An 18935-nucleotide genomic window follows, 5' to 3' on the forward strand; every position below is an offset into this window, starting at 1 on the left:
TTTTAAATTAATTATTCCAAAAATATATTTAATAATAATTATTATTATTGTTATTTATACAACTAATGCACATTAAACAAAATTACAATACCCAATCAGACCATCTTTAAACTGGACTGCTGCATTGCTCTTTTGCATGCACAATTACACATCTCATGTGTAAGATGGTGTGGATAAAAATCAATAAATGTATGCAATAAAGTTTTGTGGTATTACCTTTTCTCACCAGTATCCTTTCTGCTCTGGTAGGGACCATCAGTGGTGTCTAGAATCTGGCAGGATGAACACCTTAAGTTACTTTCTTTTTTATCAGTATTCCGTACAGAAGTTTCTAATCTTCAAAAGCCAAGCTCTGTTCTCTCCTGAAAAGTGTTTCCTCAAATCTAGACAAGATGATGGAGTGCCTGTTTTTACAGGAATTAAGTGGGGCTGATTCTTGGTTAAGGATGTGTGTTAGGGAGATAAGGCTTTAGTTTTAAAGTGTGCACAAATGAATATGGTAGACTTTACCTGTTACAAGAACATAATCAATAAAAGGGATGGGCAGCAAAATCATTGTAACAATTAATCTTAACTTTGAAACACAATGAACAGTGAAAATGCCCAGCTTATCAAATATAATAACATACATTAAATGGTGCTTGCAGCACCTAGTCATGAAATGACCAAATGTATACATTAAATTGACTTTGAATAAAAGCATCTACCAATATTGCTTAAATATAAAAGATTAAACTATAACAGGACTAATAAGACGTGCATGCAACAGGTTCCCAAAGTTCATGATAACATATGAAGAAATTGATTGTGACCACTGGAGTTTGGAGCGTCTTGCTGTGAAGGACTGTACTTGAATGAATCATAAAAAGAAATTGTATCTTAGATATTGAGTGTGATGGGTGAGCTTGGAGTGGGGGCTCTGAAAGGGTGGAGACACGCGCATCTCTTCAAACAGCTTCTGGAGGAGACAGACGCGCAGAAAACCCACTGAAGAGCCTGCTTTTGGACATATGAACTAAAACACTATCTCAAGAGACCAAGGCATCGGCAAACTGGATGAAAAACAAAGCAGATGAAAACGGGACGATAACTGACACCCGAGGGAGAACTTTTACAACTTTAAACGTTTTGAATATGAAGTAGAGCGCTGCGTAAAAGCTTGCGTAATCGTGCACAGACCATACTGAGACGACAACTTTTATTGTTTACTTAGTCCTTTTTAAGCAAAAAGTTTTGAAGATGAACACCTCGGATATTTTTTGCGATTCCGAATTTACAAATTCGTCTAACGTTTCGTGTGTGAACCGAACCGTCCCGTCGTACAGCATCATAGACATCGCGTCTTTCATGCACATATTCCCCACTATTTACGGCATCCTGTGTTCAGTTGGAGTTCTGGCCAACTGTTTGGTCATCTATGCTGTGGCATCATGCAAGAAGAAGATGGTCTCTGATATTTACGTGCTGAATCTGGCCATCGCAGACCTGCTGTTCTTGTTGGTGATGCCGTTTAACATCCACCAGCTGGTCAGGGACAGACAGTGGGTCTTCGGGCACTTCATGTGTAAAGCTGTGGTGGTGGTGGACGTCAGTAACCAGTTTACCACAGTGGGGATAGTGACTGTGCTCTGCATTGACAGGTGAGAGCTGCATGTATTTGGGAGAATGCCACAATGATGATAGACTGAGTACAGTTGAGACACGTTTTGATTTTTCACACAAAAATAGATACTGAAAAGAAGTGAATTTCCACATGACATGCCACATGACATTTAATTAGCTTCTATACTAAGATATTATCAATCAATAATACCCATAAGTAGTTTATATTTTCCACAATTAGCTCATAAAAATAAGGTGCTTTTTAATACTGTACCCATGTGCTAGTTGAGACAGTACCATGGTACAGTTGAGACACCCATTTTTAATGATGTAAAGGTAACTAAACCTTCATTGCAAACATAATAAATAAAGACAAATAAAGAAAATAACAATTGGGCAACATGTTTATTTATTAACCCATTTAAATTAATTAATTTTATTTAAATTAGCACTGGTTAAAATATATAAAACAGGAACAAGATATTTAATATATTCATTAATAATACACAGTTTAAATATCACAAATATCAAATTTTATTTTAATTTGCGTCCTATGCTGGCTAATTACGACGTTTAAACTGTTATCATAACACTGAACAACTAAACAGTGAGTGTGTTTTCTAGATATCTATCGGGGGTACAGTTGATACATGTGTGTCTCAACTAAACCCCGCTGGCCACCTCATTTCTCTAGATTTTGCAATGACCTTGCATGACACGATATAATGAAATATGCCAGTTTTTAGTGCACAGAAAAACGTTTGTGATGATACCAGTTACGTTTAACAGTCACATAAGGATAATAAGCTATTCATTGTGGAGTGTACATGGTGAACTGAAAATCTTATCTTAGAAAAAAAAAACGTTTGCTGATATCTTCGGATCGGAGATGCGCCCGTTGTTCAAATTTCCCACGATCAAAGTGGACACTAATACACATGTGCACAGCAAAAATCACAACTAGTGAATGCTGCACACGCAAGTTATTTAAGGTGTCTCAACTGTACACAGTCTACCCCTGCTGCTACACTTTATTTACATCTTGCATACGCCTTGAACAGTGGGGGGAAATCACAAATGAGAACCCTCTTCTATATCATAGGTTTATCCTAAACACCATCACTTCTCAAATTTCTACTCAGATTTTTTAAAATCCATGTCACAAGTCTCTTGTCTAGATAACAATGTGCTAGTATTTGCCAATAGTCTGGAGACTAATTCGCCAGTAGTGGCCTAGAGATTTGCCCATGTGTTTTTGTAACGGGGTTTTTGAATGTTTGAGTAAATAAGGTCTGTGGTAAACATAAGTTGACGACGTGTTGTTATATTAATATCAAACGTGTCTAATAAGTAGCCCAAGTAAATAACGTTATAGAATAAAACGTCCACTTATCATCAACTCATGTTTACCACAGAGGCACAAACCTTATTTTAATCATAAATTGAAAAACTACATTATAAAACCCTATAGGAACATTTCGAGGGAATCAGTCTTCCGGGTTTGACGTCATCCCTGCACCATATGAACTCAAATATTTATCATAAGATGCTTATTATTGTAAACGAGTCTTTTTAATAGAAATCGTTTTTAATAGAAATGTTTTTTTTTGTTTGATATGCATTTATTATAAGCATAACATAAACCCCCACTATACATATTAACAATAAAAAAATGTTTTGCTTTATATGCTAAATAGTAGCCTAAGCTTCATTTTTGCTAAATGTAATTTGATAATTTTTTTTCTGTGAACTCTCTGACCTGGACGTGTTCTTAGCAGGTTTCTTTCAGTGAAGATAATATTAAATGTGCTTATGAATCAGCTTAGGGGTCAAAAGGATAGCATTCTTTATTCAAACTCTAATTAAAGAGCACAAAGCATTTTCACCAAATTATATGAATTTACAGCCCGGCTGTTCATCACTTAATCAACTGAATGTATGCAAAGTAAAATAAAGAAATCAATGAAACTCTCAAGGGTGTGATCTATGCTACATGACCTTGAATACTCAAGTACACTGCATCCATCATTTTTGTATCCTGAATCTGGAAGACTGTACTTCAGCAACTAACAGTGTGTGACTTTGAAAAACCCTCTTACTTAGCCTATATTTATGGCACACAAAAGCACTTCACACAATATCTCACTACATACAAAAGGTCCTCATAAAATACAGAGTCCAGAGGAGAGTTTTTGCTTATTTGTGAGTGTCAAAGACATATGAGCCCCCCAGAAAGCCTCTGCATGATTAAATGATAAAGCTCCACTATAACACTTTTTCATATAGTGTTGTTGCTTTATTCCCAACGGGCTTTACTGGGTCACATGCTTGGAGGTACTTAGATAAAGTATCTTAGCTGCACATTTTCATCATGTTTTGCAAAGCAACATAATCCCAAATTCTGTTTAAAGAGCAACATTAAAGTCCCTGTGAACAATTCATTATACATGGAGCCAGACACTTTCTCTTTCTTTAAAGGAAAAAACAAATATTGTTGTCTGACTAGAGTAAGAGAGCTGTTATACTTGAAAAATGAACCTGATGTGTTTGGACTGTTCACGAGTAAAATACACATCTCTTGTTTTTATGCTCTAAAGCTTTTATCTGCTTTTAGCCTAGAAGAATACAAACAGAGCAAATGCATTTCTCAGAAATCTGTCACTTGCTGTGCTGTTTTACTGTAGCATGTGACCAGTTTGCTTTCCGAAAGTCAAGACAAGTCAGTTTCATATTGCTAGAAAGAGCAAAATGCAGTGAGCAAACACAGCTGTGGCAAGGAAAGAAGCTAAGAAAGAAGAAAGAAACCAGAATCTGGGAGAGCAATGTACTGCATATTATTTACATAAATGTACACTGCCATTCAACATTTTGGGATCAGTAAGATTTTTTTAAAGAAATTAAAACTTGTATTCAAGCAATTTCTGAAGGATCATGTGACAGTAATTGGCTGCTGAAAATTCAGCTTTGCCATTACATGAATAAGTCACATTTTAAAAAGATATTAAATTACAAAATAATTATTTTAAACTGTAATAATATCTCACAATATTACATTTTTAATGTATTTTTGATTTAATACTATATGCAGCCTTGGTGAGCATATGGGACTTTTTTCCAAAAACTGTAAAAAAGAAAATCTTACCAACCCCAAACTTTTGAATGGTAGTTTACAAATGCCAAATATGAAGCTACATAATATGTTTAATATTAATAATTTACATAATTTATGCTTATTTAAAATGTGTTATTGAAATGTAGGCTTACATTTAGGCTTGCACTGGAATCCACCAGGAAAATGGATGGATGCAGGTAGTTGTTTTAAAATGTGTTCTTTATATGATATAAAGTTCTTTATATGATATTGTTTCAATGTATCTATGTTGTATAGTAATATAATATAATAGTATAATATAAATTCCCTGCACTTGAGCATTTTGGAAAGTTTGAAAATGTTTTTAAATTTACTGATGGAATCACATAGGCTACTTAAGAACTGAGATCTCTTAAACATCTTAATTGTTTCTCCTAAAATGAGATAAAATGGAGAATAAATCACTCTTGCCGAAGTCTCCAGCTTTTCCTAAAAAATAAAAACCCATAATAACTGAAAATCAGAAGACATCCTATGCAAACTATGCTAAGATTTGTCCAGATATAATCATCCTTAAAAAATAATATAAAATAAAAATTTATTTCAAACATTTCTCATAAACATCAAATTCAAGGCCAAATTATATGAGCTACCATATCCAAATTACAGGATATAGTCTTTTTTAACCAAAGCAGAGAGTTGGGGTGGCATTACTTTGAAAAATGTGATTTTTTCCCCCCCCAGGTACATTGCAATTGTACATCCTACTTCTGAAAAACGAACCATTCAGTGGACCATCATCATCAACATTATGGTGTGGGTGGGCAGTTTCCTTCTGAGCGTCCCAGTCATGATATACGCTAAAGTCCTCTCCAAAAAGAACATGGACATGTGTATGATTAACCTGGATGGGCCGCAAGATATGTACTGGTACACTCTCTACCAGTCCATGCTGGGTTTCATTGTCCCTCTGATTATAATAAGTACATTTTACACTCTCACTTTATACCACGTGTTCCGCTCCATCCGGCGGGTCAAACGCAAGCAGTCCGTGTGGGCCAAACGGGCCACTAAGACAGTGCTGATGGTGATCGCCCTGTTCCTGGTCTGCTGGTCTCCCTACCACGTCATCCAGGTGATCAACCTCAGCATCCAGCAGCCCACCAGTGCCTTTGTGTACGCGTACAACATCAGCATCTGCTTGAGTTACTCTCACAGCTGCATCAACCCCCTCATGCTGCTGATATTCGCCCAGAACTATCGCGATCGCCTGTGCCATCGCAAAGAGCTGCGGTCCCAGATCAGCTCATCCAAGACCACCGTCAAAACCGACGGAGGGTCTAGCGTCAGCCCGGACACCAGCCACCGCTGCACTGTCATCTAACGCCCGACGTGCGATCTGAGGAAAACTGCGAGGAGGCCTGCAATGCAACACTTGCTGTACGGGTGTCAATTGCACGTAGACTGTTTCTCAAAGGGGAAAACTGTGAAAAGAAACGCTACAGTGAACTTTCAGGAGGCATGTAGGAGTGAATTGGCACTCAAATATGTTTGTGGTTTGTCACTCTGGAAAAGTGACTATAATGTATTGGGGTTTTTTTTTACTGTTAATTTATCTATTATTTGTTGTATAATGTTAATTTTTTATAGTTGTTTTGAATGGTTCATCACAAGTCATGTTATGACATGTTGTGCTGTGAAACACAAGGAATAAGGTTGAAGGTTATCATATTTTCCAAGCAATTACAAAGAAAAAGAATATCAAAAAAGGATCATAAAAGTAAATCTTTTATGATGAATTTCAAGACTTGAAGACATGCAGTATTTCTTGACTTGATCCATACCAAAGATTTGTTTAGCTATAGCATAACTTCAGAAACTTGAAATATAATGCACAAGTCATACGGGCCACTTTTATGATACTATTATGGTGCCTTTTGTCTTTTGAAACTTATATAGGATTCCGTACAATTCTGCAAAAACTTTTGTGTTCCAAAAGAAAAGATCACAGAATTTTCATTTTTGGGCAAACTATCCCTTTAAAGACAATTAATTGTTTTTTTTAATGTATTGGTGCCTTTTGTTTGCGTTGTTGGGGAACGATAGACCAAATGAGAAAACCATCAGACTTGTCATTTATGCAGATGTCAAATTAAATATCTTTGTAATATGATAATAAAATCTGTGTTTTTGTGGGTACGTATCAGGTTGAAGAAGTCCATTAGTGAGTAAAATAAGCAAATATGCTGATCTAAGACACAGGCCTAACTGATCGAATAGATATGGCATTCTGCTTTAAATTTCACTTTCATGTATGTGTAGATACTGGCTTACGTTTAAAGTATTTTAGAAAATATAATTACACATTTAAATATCCAGATCTCCAGATGTTAGTCACATCCTTTGACCTCAATGGAGTCTTGCTGTCATGCATGTTTAGCTGTCTGTTTCACAAGATAAAATAACCCTAGCTGTATTCTTCTGAGCGTTTTATTACATCAATTCACAAAGATATCCAGTGTGAAAATCTCAGTGTCGTTCTGTTTTTCCTTTTTATTCCAAGAAGCCCCTGCGGCCCATGTGAGAACAGTCATGTTCACTGTTAACATGTGACAATTAAACTATGTGTGACCAGTCACATTTCAGTCCTGCCACGCTCAATCAACACATTATGATGCCTGGTAAATAAACAAAGAACTGCATATTATTTCTTTAATATATATGGCATACATTGATAAATGCCTTTTTAGTATGGAAGAATTATAGGTATTTGCTATTCAGGGAGAAAAAACTGTATATTTCATGATCACTATTTTCACATTTACCTCCTGTTTCTTGTCTGTACTTTCTGTCCTGAAGGCTTTTGTTTTTATGTGCTATAATTGTACAAAATAAACTAAACTAAAAAAAAAAAAAAAGTCCTTTGGCCATTTTAATGTAAAATCAGGTTCCTGTTTCACTTTGGTGTGCATTTTTAAATAAATTACCGGGTTCACACAACATTGTACTGAATATGAACCACTTAAAAGTTCACCAAAAATGAAAATGCTGTCATCATTGACTCACCCTTAAGTTTCTTTCTTCTGCTGAACACAAAAGAAGATGTTTTGAAGACTGTCGGAAGATATTTTGAAAAATCAAACAGTTTGATGGGCCCCATTGACTTGTATAGTATTTTATTCTCCATACTATGGGAGTCAATTTGGGCCGATCAACTGTAAGATCATATTCTGCAAAATATCTTATTTTGTGTTCAACAGAAGAAAGAAATGAATACAGGTTTGGAACAACTTGAGGGCGATTAAATGATGACAGAATTTAAATTTTTGGGTGAACTACATTTTGTTTCTTTGTTGGAACACATTTATTTCTGACTCAAAGATTAAAAAATATGGTGAAGAAGAAGAATTTCAGATTTTGAAATTACTTAAATTTAATCTGACCCCCAATCAATGTTTCAGAAGAATTTAGAATACATATGTATCACTTAGGCCTACTTTTATGGTGCCTTTTTTCTTTTGCCATTTTGACAGTGTCCCCACATTAAAAATGTAATGTACTTTCAATGTATAGACAATTTATGCAATCTTATTCTATCCACAATTTATTTATTCATGTAATTACTTCTGACTAAAGACGAAGACGAGAGTAATAGACTGAATAACCATCTTTCAGTCCATATATCTGAAGACACCTCACAACATCTATTGCCTGTTCAACCGTTGCACATGGTTTATTCATAATAATATAGGCAGCCGATTTCATGAACCTCATTATGTCCTATAATTGCTCTGTATAATCCCATAACAGCTATTTTACAGTATACCATATAGTTGTAAACATTCCTCCTAAATGATGCTTCCCTATTCCTGAATGATAATCCCCTCATAAAGATGACTGGATGAACTGAAAAGTGTTTTGTGAACATGAGCATGAAGTCAAACGTGAAACAGTTAAACATATTTAAACATTTATGGCAAATTCAGGAGCTCAGAATGCAAAGCAGATTTCCTCCTCCTTCATACAACTTTAAATAACTAGAGGCTTTTCTTCTTATAGTCTCATTTGTAATAGCTTTGGACAAAAGCATTTGCTAAATGGATAATTGTAAATGTGTTCCATTATCTGCAAACATTTCAGAACTTCAAAGACCTTCCAAGAACTGAAGCACTTCTAAAGACAACACATGAGCCCGACTTCTTGGTATTAACATTCATTTTAATAACTAAATTTAACAACATAAAGCAACAAAATGAAATAACACATTAAACAACATACCATAATACATATAAAACAACATAAAACTTACTTAACATTAAGAACACAACATAAAAAGCATAAAAATAACATTTATTGGAATTAAAAAACAAAAAAATAATAACACAAAACACAAAATTAAAAACAACATAGGCCCTACATAACATAACATAACATTTATGGCATAAAATAATATTAACAATATAATAGAAAAAATTTGATTACATACAGCATAATATATATATCTAGGTGTTGTTTATAAATCTGTCTATATTATGTCTGTCAGCAGTTATTGTTATAGCAGACAACTGTAACCAGTCTGAAATATTATACTGATGCACTAATTGTGAGTATATTTATTAAAGTATTACTATGAAATATACAGTATAGATTAACTTTTCTTAGTTTGCTTATGTTTTTTGTTGGTTCTCAATGTCATGATCAGGAAGTAAAACTTCCACATAAACTTCATGGTTCAGCTTGTTAGAGTCTGCATCTGTTAGGCCATGGCTCTGAACATTGTGCCTTTTTAACTGGGCATTTCTTCCCAAACAGCTTTATAAAAAGTATAATGATTACTAATGCAATTAGGAACTACACCACAATGAAATATGAAGAGATATGCATAATGACAACTTTCAGAAATCTTAACTGTGGAGGAGCACAAGTGTATAAGTGGCTGCATTGAAAATCACAACAGGCTAAGCTATGCCTGCCCCATCCATTTAATACAGCCTGTGGTCCTTTTATGGTCTAATTCAATTAGGGACAAACACAAAGGTTTTGATAAGATTATGACGATATTGGGATGCTTTAATGTCTTAATAAATGTAAGTGGTGCTTCAAGTTCTGCTTCAGCCTTCCCTAGAGTCACAGCAGTAAATCACTTGACCGATAAATCTCGAAAGGCCTGCATCATCCTACATGTGATGTAAATATCACACTAATTTATGGCAAGTCTTTGGATAAAATCAGAGAACTGTGTCCTGTTTTCCCTTCTATGACTAAGGCAAATCTGCTCAGATGCCACACACACACACAATGCTGAGTTAATTAGTTTCATACACAGCCAAACAGTTTCTACATAGCAAAACAGCAAACAAATTTAATAAAGGCCTTTTTATCAAATAGCCAAAAACTTATTAAAAGGATCATTGGTGTATAAGTATACATAATGGCCTACATTGAACAGTTTAAAATATCTTACCCTGAAAGATAAAAAAACAAAAACAATACAACACAAAGTGTCATTGTACCACATTGCTTGTCCTTGCGCGATCTGACCACACAAACGCTACGGGGTATCATCAAGAAAGATATTTTTCATGCCTTCCATGACTATTCTTTAAAGATCTCTGTTTGAGAAAAACGATACATGATGACAGAGATTTCTTGGAAATTTAGTCTAATAAAAGGTGAGACAGAACGAAAAGAAAAACAAAGAATTCCCATGAAGCCGCAAGCCTCTTTTTTCTTCACCTCAGCAGGAACTGGAAAAAAGCATGAAAGGTACAAAATAAAAGAAACATTTTTTTTCAACACAGTTTCAGAAGAAGAAATAAACATCTCTCCAATTACTTCAAGGTCATATTCAATGCAACATCCTCATGCTCAGTAGTCCTGGAGGGCGAGGGTGTATTGACTTCTCTCTGGAATATTCATCATTCATCTGTAAATCTTTATTTAACCACCTCCTTAACCAAAACTCACTCCCACAGGGCTGGGATTGATTTGTGTTGTGTTAGATAATGCGCTCTGAAAGAAATAGTGATGGATGCTTCCGGTCCCATAGGGTGATGGATGTCTCCAAATGTTTATAAAAATGTATATGCCACAGCCACACACACAAAAGGGAGTTCAAGTACCCTACTGTATCATTAATAGACTAAAAGCCTAGCTCTAAAATATTAGCAATGCACAAAAGTCGATAAAAAATCAGGTGCTAAGAATTGGCCTAATAATAATGATCATGATCAACACCCTGAATCAAACATCAGACAGCACATTTATATACCTCATTATCCACAGGAACTGAGGAGTTCTAAATAGCATTTCCAAAGCCAGACACAAATGTTTTGTGATGCCTTTTAAATTCAGCATGCTTTGAAATGAGCAAAACACCCTCATTAGGAAACGTAACTTTGGCAACTTTTATTCTGCACCGCCAAATCGACACTTTGATGCCAATTTTGATGACAGCAGGTTTTAGAGGACTGTCACACTCCCAAGGCTTAAATTTTATGGTTAAAATGAACATTCTGTCATCATTACTTAACCTCATGTAGTTCAAAACCTGTATGATTTTCCAGTTTTGTAGAATGTCAAAGCTGCTCTTTGTCAATGAACCGACTTTTCTACAACTGACAGGCTCCAAAAATGACCAAAACTACAGATTTTGATTTTGACTATTTCTTTTGCGAAAGACATACAGTACATAAATGAAGAAAGACAAAATAATTAGTGTCATGGATGAATATCTACTGAGTGATCCAATATTTTGTAGAGGGGGGTGGGTGGAAATGAAAATATTCACCTGAGATTTAGTGCCGAATTACAGAGGGGGCAAAAATTACTTTATAAAGATGCAATCATTTATTAAAATATTAAATGTCGTGTTAATAAGCTACATTTCTAGTTTCAACATTATTTATTCTTCAGACATTCCCTTTTAAATACCAGCTTTATGCAAATTGACCCACATTTAACCCACATTTTTTAACCATTGAAAATGAGTAATACTCAACTATTTGGACATGGAGCAGCATTGAGATCCCCATATATATGGGACTGAACCATGTATGGCCTTAAAAAATGACATTGCAAAAGAAAAGTTTTTTCTAAGAACCAGAATGAAATATTAAGATATCTTTAATACTTTCTGAGTCATGCAAACTTGGGGGAAATAATATTTATGGAACTCAGAAATGTTCTTATATGTAATTGTTTTGATTGTCATACAGGGAAACAAGATACATTTCTAGTTTCAACATTGTTTGTTCTTTAGACATTCCTCTTTAAAAGTAAAAAGAATCAGGCGTATGAAAAGTGAAAAAACTATACAATTTATCAATTTATTCTTTATTTTTCCATACTGAGGTCCCCATATCTCTGGGGTTAAACCAAAGAGGGGCTTTAAAGTGAAGATACCAAAAGAAAAATGTGTTAAGAACCAGAATCTAAAATGATATTAAGAGATATCTTTATTACGTCTTGAGTTACAGGTATGCAAATTTGGAAACTGCTTTTTTTCCCCCATTTTTGAACTGTCACTGTTGGCATATAGTCAACAGATTTTACTAATAGACCAATCAATCTCTGTGTAAAAATAAAATAATGATGCCTACTTTCTAAAGTCATTTTCTCACTCCTGTAATTTGTTTCCAAATGAAAAATTGCCATTTTAACCCCCCAGTTTATGTCTGTTTATTATTTGTTTATGTCTAAATGATTTACCCTCCATCACTATTTATGTTTGTCTTTCTTTGGAGAAATATAAAAAAAATAAACAATCTGAGTCATGGAGGTTTCAAAATGTGGTTGATTTGACACAGAATGACCCTATATATTTAAAGTCTTCTGAAGCCATAAGATTGTGTGAGGAACCGACTGTTTGCTATCTTTTGGCATAGAGCCGTATGGATCATGTTTAATGTGTTTTTTTCAGTTATTTTACTTTAAATCATAATGACTGCAAATGTTACAGTACATGTACATTTGTTGTACACTGGTTGACATCTGACAGAATTAGAGGATCAAAAATCTCTATAATAGTATATTTATAATATGAATGCAAAAAAAAAACCATCAAGTTTGAAGCCACTATTTTGTATCCTTCACCACCAATTGATTGGTGGTAACAGTTGCTACAGCAACACTCTCTTTATGAAACTGCCTGGTAATGAGACTGATATATAAGGACAACAAGGAATGCAAGTACCAAGTAAAATGTGTACAGGCAGATGTTTCTGTGGAGCTCGTTAAATACTTTATGTGTTTGGTAGACAATGTGTTAAGTGGAGGGAAAGAAAGAGAGAGAATGACTAATCTCAGAGATGATCAGGTCTCACATGAAATCAATTCCTGGCCCTCCACAGCTCTCAACAGGAAGCCCCCATAATGTGATATAACACTTCAAAGAAACTTTTACTTTTACCTCAGAATTAAATTCTAGGTCAATGGAACACTTTCAAGAGGTTTAAGAGAAAGATTTTAGTCCCCCCCCCCCCCCCTTTCTCGCAAGATATTAAGGTATTCATGCTGAGAAGCAGAATCCCACCGAGTTGAGTCAAACATGAATGAACATGACCTTTCGAACTATGTCTAAGAAGAGTTGAATTCCTTCAGTATTGTTAAGTTGCTTGAAAATGTTTTCTTAAAGGGATAGTAGTTCACCCGAAAATGAAAATTCTGTCATTATTTAGCCTACTCACTCTCATGTTGTTCCAAACTCATATACTGTACATACTCTCTTCTGTGGAACACAAAAGTAGAATTCTGCAGAATACCCTGACCAGTCTTCTCAATATAATTAAAGTGAGGAGAAAAAAAAGACTAGTTCACCAGTAGTATAGGCATGTTTAGTTTATAAATCTGGTGGTCCAGATCACAAACCCAGTCTGAATGATTCATTCACAAATTCGAGTGATCCAGTTGAAATGGTAAGTATTATTCAAAGAGATTATCAGTCAAAATAAACTAACATTTTGGTCTGTTTATCGCACACAATTATTGTAATGAAATTGAATTATTGTAAGACTTGGACTTTAAGTTGTATGACACTATTATGGTGCTTTTGCATCCTATTTAAACTTTGAAAGCCTCAGTTCCCATTCACTTTCAAGTCATACAGATTTGAAACATCTTGAATTTGTTTTTTGTTAACTGCTCCTTTAAAACAGTCAGATAACCTTTAAAATAAATAAGTAAATTATATTTTATGAGATTGTATCTCACCACAGCAAACCAAAGGCTTAATATATGACACTGAATGAACTGAAGGCTATCAATATAGACTATATGATTTTCATCATCAGAGAACTGTATAGCCTACCTAAAGCTAAAATATGATTGATTGTGTGTAGAATTATGTTGATAATATTACACTAGAGGACAAAACAAAATCTGTTTGACAACATTAAACATAACATTTTTGCACAACAATTTGCGTTTAAAGAACATCCAGCCTGCTAAGAGTAATGTTTTGATGAATAGCCTAAATATATGCTGCACGTTTTCCTATTAATAACAAACACAAAACAAAAATGACAGCGGTGAGAAAACAGTAGTTAAGAAAACATCTGATCGTAGCGATGTGGATATGTCTGCACAAGCTCTGCAATTCGGCCTCATGTTGAAAGATAAGGATATTAAAATGACACTGTCATGATAGTTGTATTATTATATGAGACTATAGATTATATCTGGCTATGTGAGACTAATTAATCCCTTTTCTTTTCATGACATTGACAATTGCTCTTTCAGCATTATTCTGAAGGCTGTCTGTCAGGAGTGCGTGTAAACATCACATCCTTTTGATTGTCCCGGCAAAAACGTCCCGAGTCCTTCATGTAAAATCAGTCTACAGGCTTAGAAGAAGTTGGGGAAGGTCTCGTTTTTTTTAGTTTCATTACAAGCCGTTCACACATTGGCAAAAAATATAAATAAATAAACAAATATACAAATAAATAAAAAAATACGAATACAAAACAAAACACAAAACTGTCAGCCTACTGTAGTTCAGATAATAAGCATGCACATTCTAACGTAAATCTACAGGCTCTATGAAAAAGGCCATATTGAGTGTTATGATTTCTCTCATTATTTTTTATACAACTGGATAAATGGATACAATGACAAAGGCTTCATGATAAAACAGAACTGGCAGTCTGTGCAGTGTGAAGAGTAAAATCAAGTCAGTTATCAATGCTATTCACAACGCATTACCGAGAAGTTGTTTTGGACAAATTTAGCTGTCAAATGCTAGAAGCAGCAATTCTTTAAGGTGAGATGTTGAACGGCAGAGAGAAGATTCATTAAAACCATCTGGAGCAGAAAGCTAAAGACCTAAAGCTCTTAGAAAAAAGCCTTGAAAAAGTCCAAACAAAATTGTGTGTATTAAAGTCAATAGGTGTCAGTATAAAGACACACAAAAAGAAGTCCATTGGGACAAAGAAATCAATGGCTGCGTCCTAAATTGCAAACTCTTTTATAGGTACCTATTTTAAATAAGTAATTACTTCACGACCACTAAAAAAGTATGTTCTTTATAGTATGAATGTGTGTAGAATGAATGTAATCGGGACGTACTACATCCACCATGTTGTTTCATGTGACCTACAAGTGTCAGTTGCGTCACTTCACTGCCATTCACAAAACCTCCCAGTGGCCTCATGGAATAGTAAAGTGTCTAGTAAAGAATCTCGCCAGAAGTAGTAGGTCATCCTGGTACTTCTGTTGTACTCATTTTGTCACTGTTTTATTCCTATACTATATAGCATGGAAGTATGTGATTTTAGATGCAGCTATTGAAATAAAATTAAAAAAAACCTTTAAGAAAAAAACGTATAGCTGCACATTGCCGCTTTTAAACTCTCTAGAATACCTTGAACCACAGACCTCCACTGTAAGTTAATTACTGTAAACACAATTTTGTCTATTTATATAAATTGTGAAAATTATTACTCTAATTTATTACTATTAGTCTAAATTAGTCTCTCTTGTGTCGAAAGCATGTTACAGACACTGTCAATAGAACTTAAAAGACCTAAACCAGGACCATTCTTTTTAATCGGATACAAGCAAAGTTATGTTAATAAACATCATAGAAATGTTAGACCACCATAAACCAGAATACACCAGCCTGGAATTTGTGCAATTGTAAATTCTCAGATCATCTTTAATTAGTTAATATGCACATTCCTTGGTAAATCCTTAATTACCTGAGTTGCAGCATAGTTTAGATGCTTTATTAAAAGCTTTCGCATATTAGTAAGACTTCATTGTTTATATAGCCACATAAATATGTCTGCCTCGAAGGTTTGTTGACATGCTAATCGTTGCACTCATGCAGCAAACTGTTGAGCGTGAATGTTTACCGAGACTCAAACTGTCACAGAAAGTACAAGAAGATAATACCCACATTCAGCTGTGTTGTCTATCAAGAGCAAACAGAGAGAAGGGTAGATTGAATAAGGGGCTGAATCTTGAATTAACACACTACAACTTGAATCTCATGTGTTCAAAGAGCTATCTCTGTTCCTGAAGCTAATCGAACCTCGCTTACCATCTTCTGGCGTGTTTTTGATAAGGAAGCCAGACTCCTCTGCCAGTGGAGCTCTGCTGTAATCTGTGTAGTCAAGGAAAAACTCGTCTCCAGCTTGGAGTGCTAATCTGCAGTATTGCTGGGTCAGCTGTAGATCAGAGAAGAGTGAAAAGTTCATTTGCATGCTTACGTGAGCATTTCGTCACAAGATACCTTTTATCTTCATTATGACATTCCCTAAACTGTTCCAAAGACAAATGACGTGTAAAACAGACTTAAGTGTTTTAGTCAATATTCCCCACCAGCCAAGTAGGCTATTCCATTATTCTCCCCCAACCATAGATCATGGATCAACTCCATCACAATAAAAAGCACTTTGCCTTGTTCAAAACCAACAAAGAGAGGTTTTACATGGACTGTAAGTGGATTGACATAAGGTTCTGTCACATAAGAATGGCACTGGACCTCATTTAAAAACGTAAAGAGCACAAGCACATTAGTCAACGAGCTGCTGCAGAGAATAAAGTGAAATATATTTTATGTGGGAAACCAAGCTTGTGTCCTCTGGGACAGAGAAAAAATATAATCCACACAGTACAATGATAATGACCTTCAGGGTAACATGACAATAAAATGACGCAATAAATAAAATAAATTTGACATAAAACACTGCAATACATAACTGATTACAAGAAACTATTGAAAGCAGAAGTTTGTAATGCAACATAATAAAACAGTTCCTGTGTGTTTTTCAATGCAAATTACAAAATGGCAACAAAAAAAATTCTTGCAAAAAACCGCATTGTGTATGTACAGTTGAATTGCATGCATTGCATTATCAAACAAAAGTTTTAACTGTATATTGTAAGGTGATGTTGATTATCACAAAAAAAACTTTTCTATGAAAAAGCAAAAACGTCAAAATAGTACTACATGTAACGACTTTAGGATAAAATAAACAATAGCTTACTAAACAAACTTTTTCAGTTTTGCAATTATCACCATTACAAAATAACAACTTTAAAACATGATTTAAACTGCTTTATAGCTCAAATTATACGCAAGTTTTAACATAATAATTAAGATAAATTATAAAATGATTAGTTGAGAATGGCAATCTCCTTGTTAATGTAAGTTGTGACGCAAGGAAAACGGTTTCCGGGTATAAGCCGATCTACTCGTTTTAACTGGCTCAAAAGCCATTTATGAGCACTACTGTATTCATATTACATATATAAGTGAAGCTTTTAAAGACTCACTTGTGTACACGACAGTCTTTAAGTTCATGGACATCAATATTTTTTATTTTTTTTATCATTTCATCATCATTTTTAAATATTTCTTTTTTATTATTTTTATTTTATTTATCAATATTATATTTATAAACGATGAATCACTGTCTGAGATTTCCATATGGTGATGAAATGATGATCCTGACTTATTGTGAATGTACATTAGCACCGTTTGTTGTTTGCTTTTGGCATCTAAAGCGGTGACACAAGACCTTAGACTTAACAAGTGGAGCAATGACAAGGTCAGGGGTTTCATTCCCATGATGATATGCATAAATAAACACCATGACATTTCATTCAGTATATGATATATCAAAATCCCACAGTATTATTATCAGATATTGCCAGTGTTTTGTAAGGGCGGGCACAAAACAAGGCTCAACAGAGTCTGGTAAAGGAGAAAACCCATAATAGGTGAGATCACTTTGAATGCTGCCTCACAGGCGTGCTGTAAAATTTTAGTGGGAGTTAATGCTCAGGGCATCCATATAATTCAGACATTACATTAAATGCGCAGGCTGTGAACAATGAGCCAATGTGTGTAACGTTGCATGTGAAGATATTTCAGAGGTAATAAAAGCATATGATAAAAGAGCGGTAATTAGAGCTGTGAGAGCAACACTTAACCGAAAGGGAACATTTAATGTGAGCTTATGAGAGCTCTGAATCACAACCCCGATTACAAAACCAGATATTACGCATGCAGTTTGTGTAAACGTGCTCAATTCATATCTTGCATTGCATAATTTCTTAGCTAAGGCAAAACAAGACAGAACATCCAGCATCCAGGGACAGAAGCATGTATTTTATGGCTGTTTCTACTAATTAAAGCTCCTAAATTTGTTGTCGGACGACAGAGCCAACATGTCGTATACATCAATAGGTTCTTGTGTACATTCAGATTGGGCATCATTCTTTGAAGTATCAATGATACACACACACACACACCTATTCTTACTTCAATAGGGTGATGATACTGTATCATCACCCTATTGAAGTAAGAATAAGCCTATGTTAAGAACAGCAAACCCTTAAATCACATTAACTAATCTTCCCATTAATCGCACTCTGATTCAATTGGTTCAAGCTTCCTGGCAGCCACTGGATATCCAATCAAATTACACAATCATCCAATCAATCCATTAGGAGAAATAAATTCCACAAACTTTCTGCAGGACGGAGGCTTCTCACACAGCCACTTGCCATGGGACAAGACGATGGGCGACTGGACAATTTTGTGAGAAGCCAGAATAGCGTGGAAAGTGTGGGAGATACGAGTCAATTTTGAGTCATTTGCAGGACAACAGAAGGAGGGAAAGCGAGAAAATGTTTGGAAAATTCCCAATCCTCCACATGCAGGAGGCATTGTCCCCGTCAGGCTTTATCTGAGTCACACAGCGATGAAAAGGCCTCATGCCCTCGGACATCACCT

At 35.0% G+C, this 18935-nt stretch overlaps 2 protein-coding genes across 3 annotated transcripts in view; one reads left to right on the forward strand and one right to left on the reverse strand.

The window, feature by feature from the left end:
• The first annotated feature begins 888 nt into the window (after positions 1 to 888).
• mchr2b (melanin concentrating hormone receptor 2b) lies at positions 889 to 7611 on the forward strand. Its single transcript, XM_077247618.1, has 2 exons — positions 889 to 1640; positions 5438 to 7611. Exons 1-2 carry the CDS (start codon positions 1240 to 1242, stop codon positions 6075 to 6077), a joined length of 1041 nt encoding a protein of 346 aa, XP_077103733.1. The 5' UTR covers positions 889 to 1239; the 3' UTR covers positions 6078 to 7611.
• A 1282-nt stretch (positions 7612 to 8893) lies between these two features.
• The window catches only part of tspan17 (tetraspanin 17), a 34388-nt gene continuing 24346 nt past the window's right edge, over positions 8894 to 18935 (reverse strand). The window contains exons 9-10 of one of the 2 annotated variants that reach the window (XR_013210331.1): positions 16233 to 16359; positions 8894 to 10440 (exon numbers count right to left, since the gene is read on the reverse strand). Coding sequence is in view for 1 of the 2 variants with exons in the window: in XM_077247621.1 (XP_077103736.1) it covers positions 10426 to 10440 (15 nt within the window). In the remaining variant the exon portion in view is untranslated. The remainder of the gene's footprint in view (positions 10441 to 16232; positions 16360 to 18935) is intronic. The other variant, XM_077247621.1, reaches the window with a different exon arrangement.

This window comes from Siphateles boraxobius, unplaced genomic scaffold, assembly GCF_051911475.1.
Source record: "Siphateles boraxobius isolate OS27281-9 unplaced genomic scaffold, OSU_SipBor_1 3, whole genome shotgun sequence".
In the NCBI taxonomy this organism is placed as follows: Eukaryota; Metazoa; Chordata; class Actinopteri; order Cypriniformes; family Leuciscidae; genus Siphateles; species Siphateles boraxobius.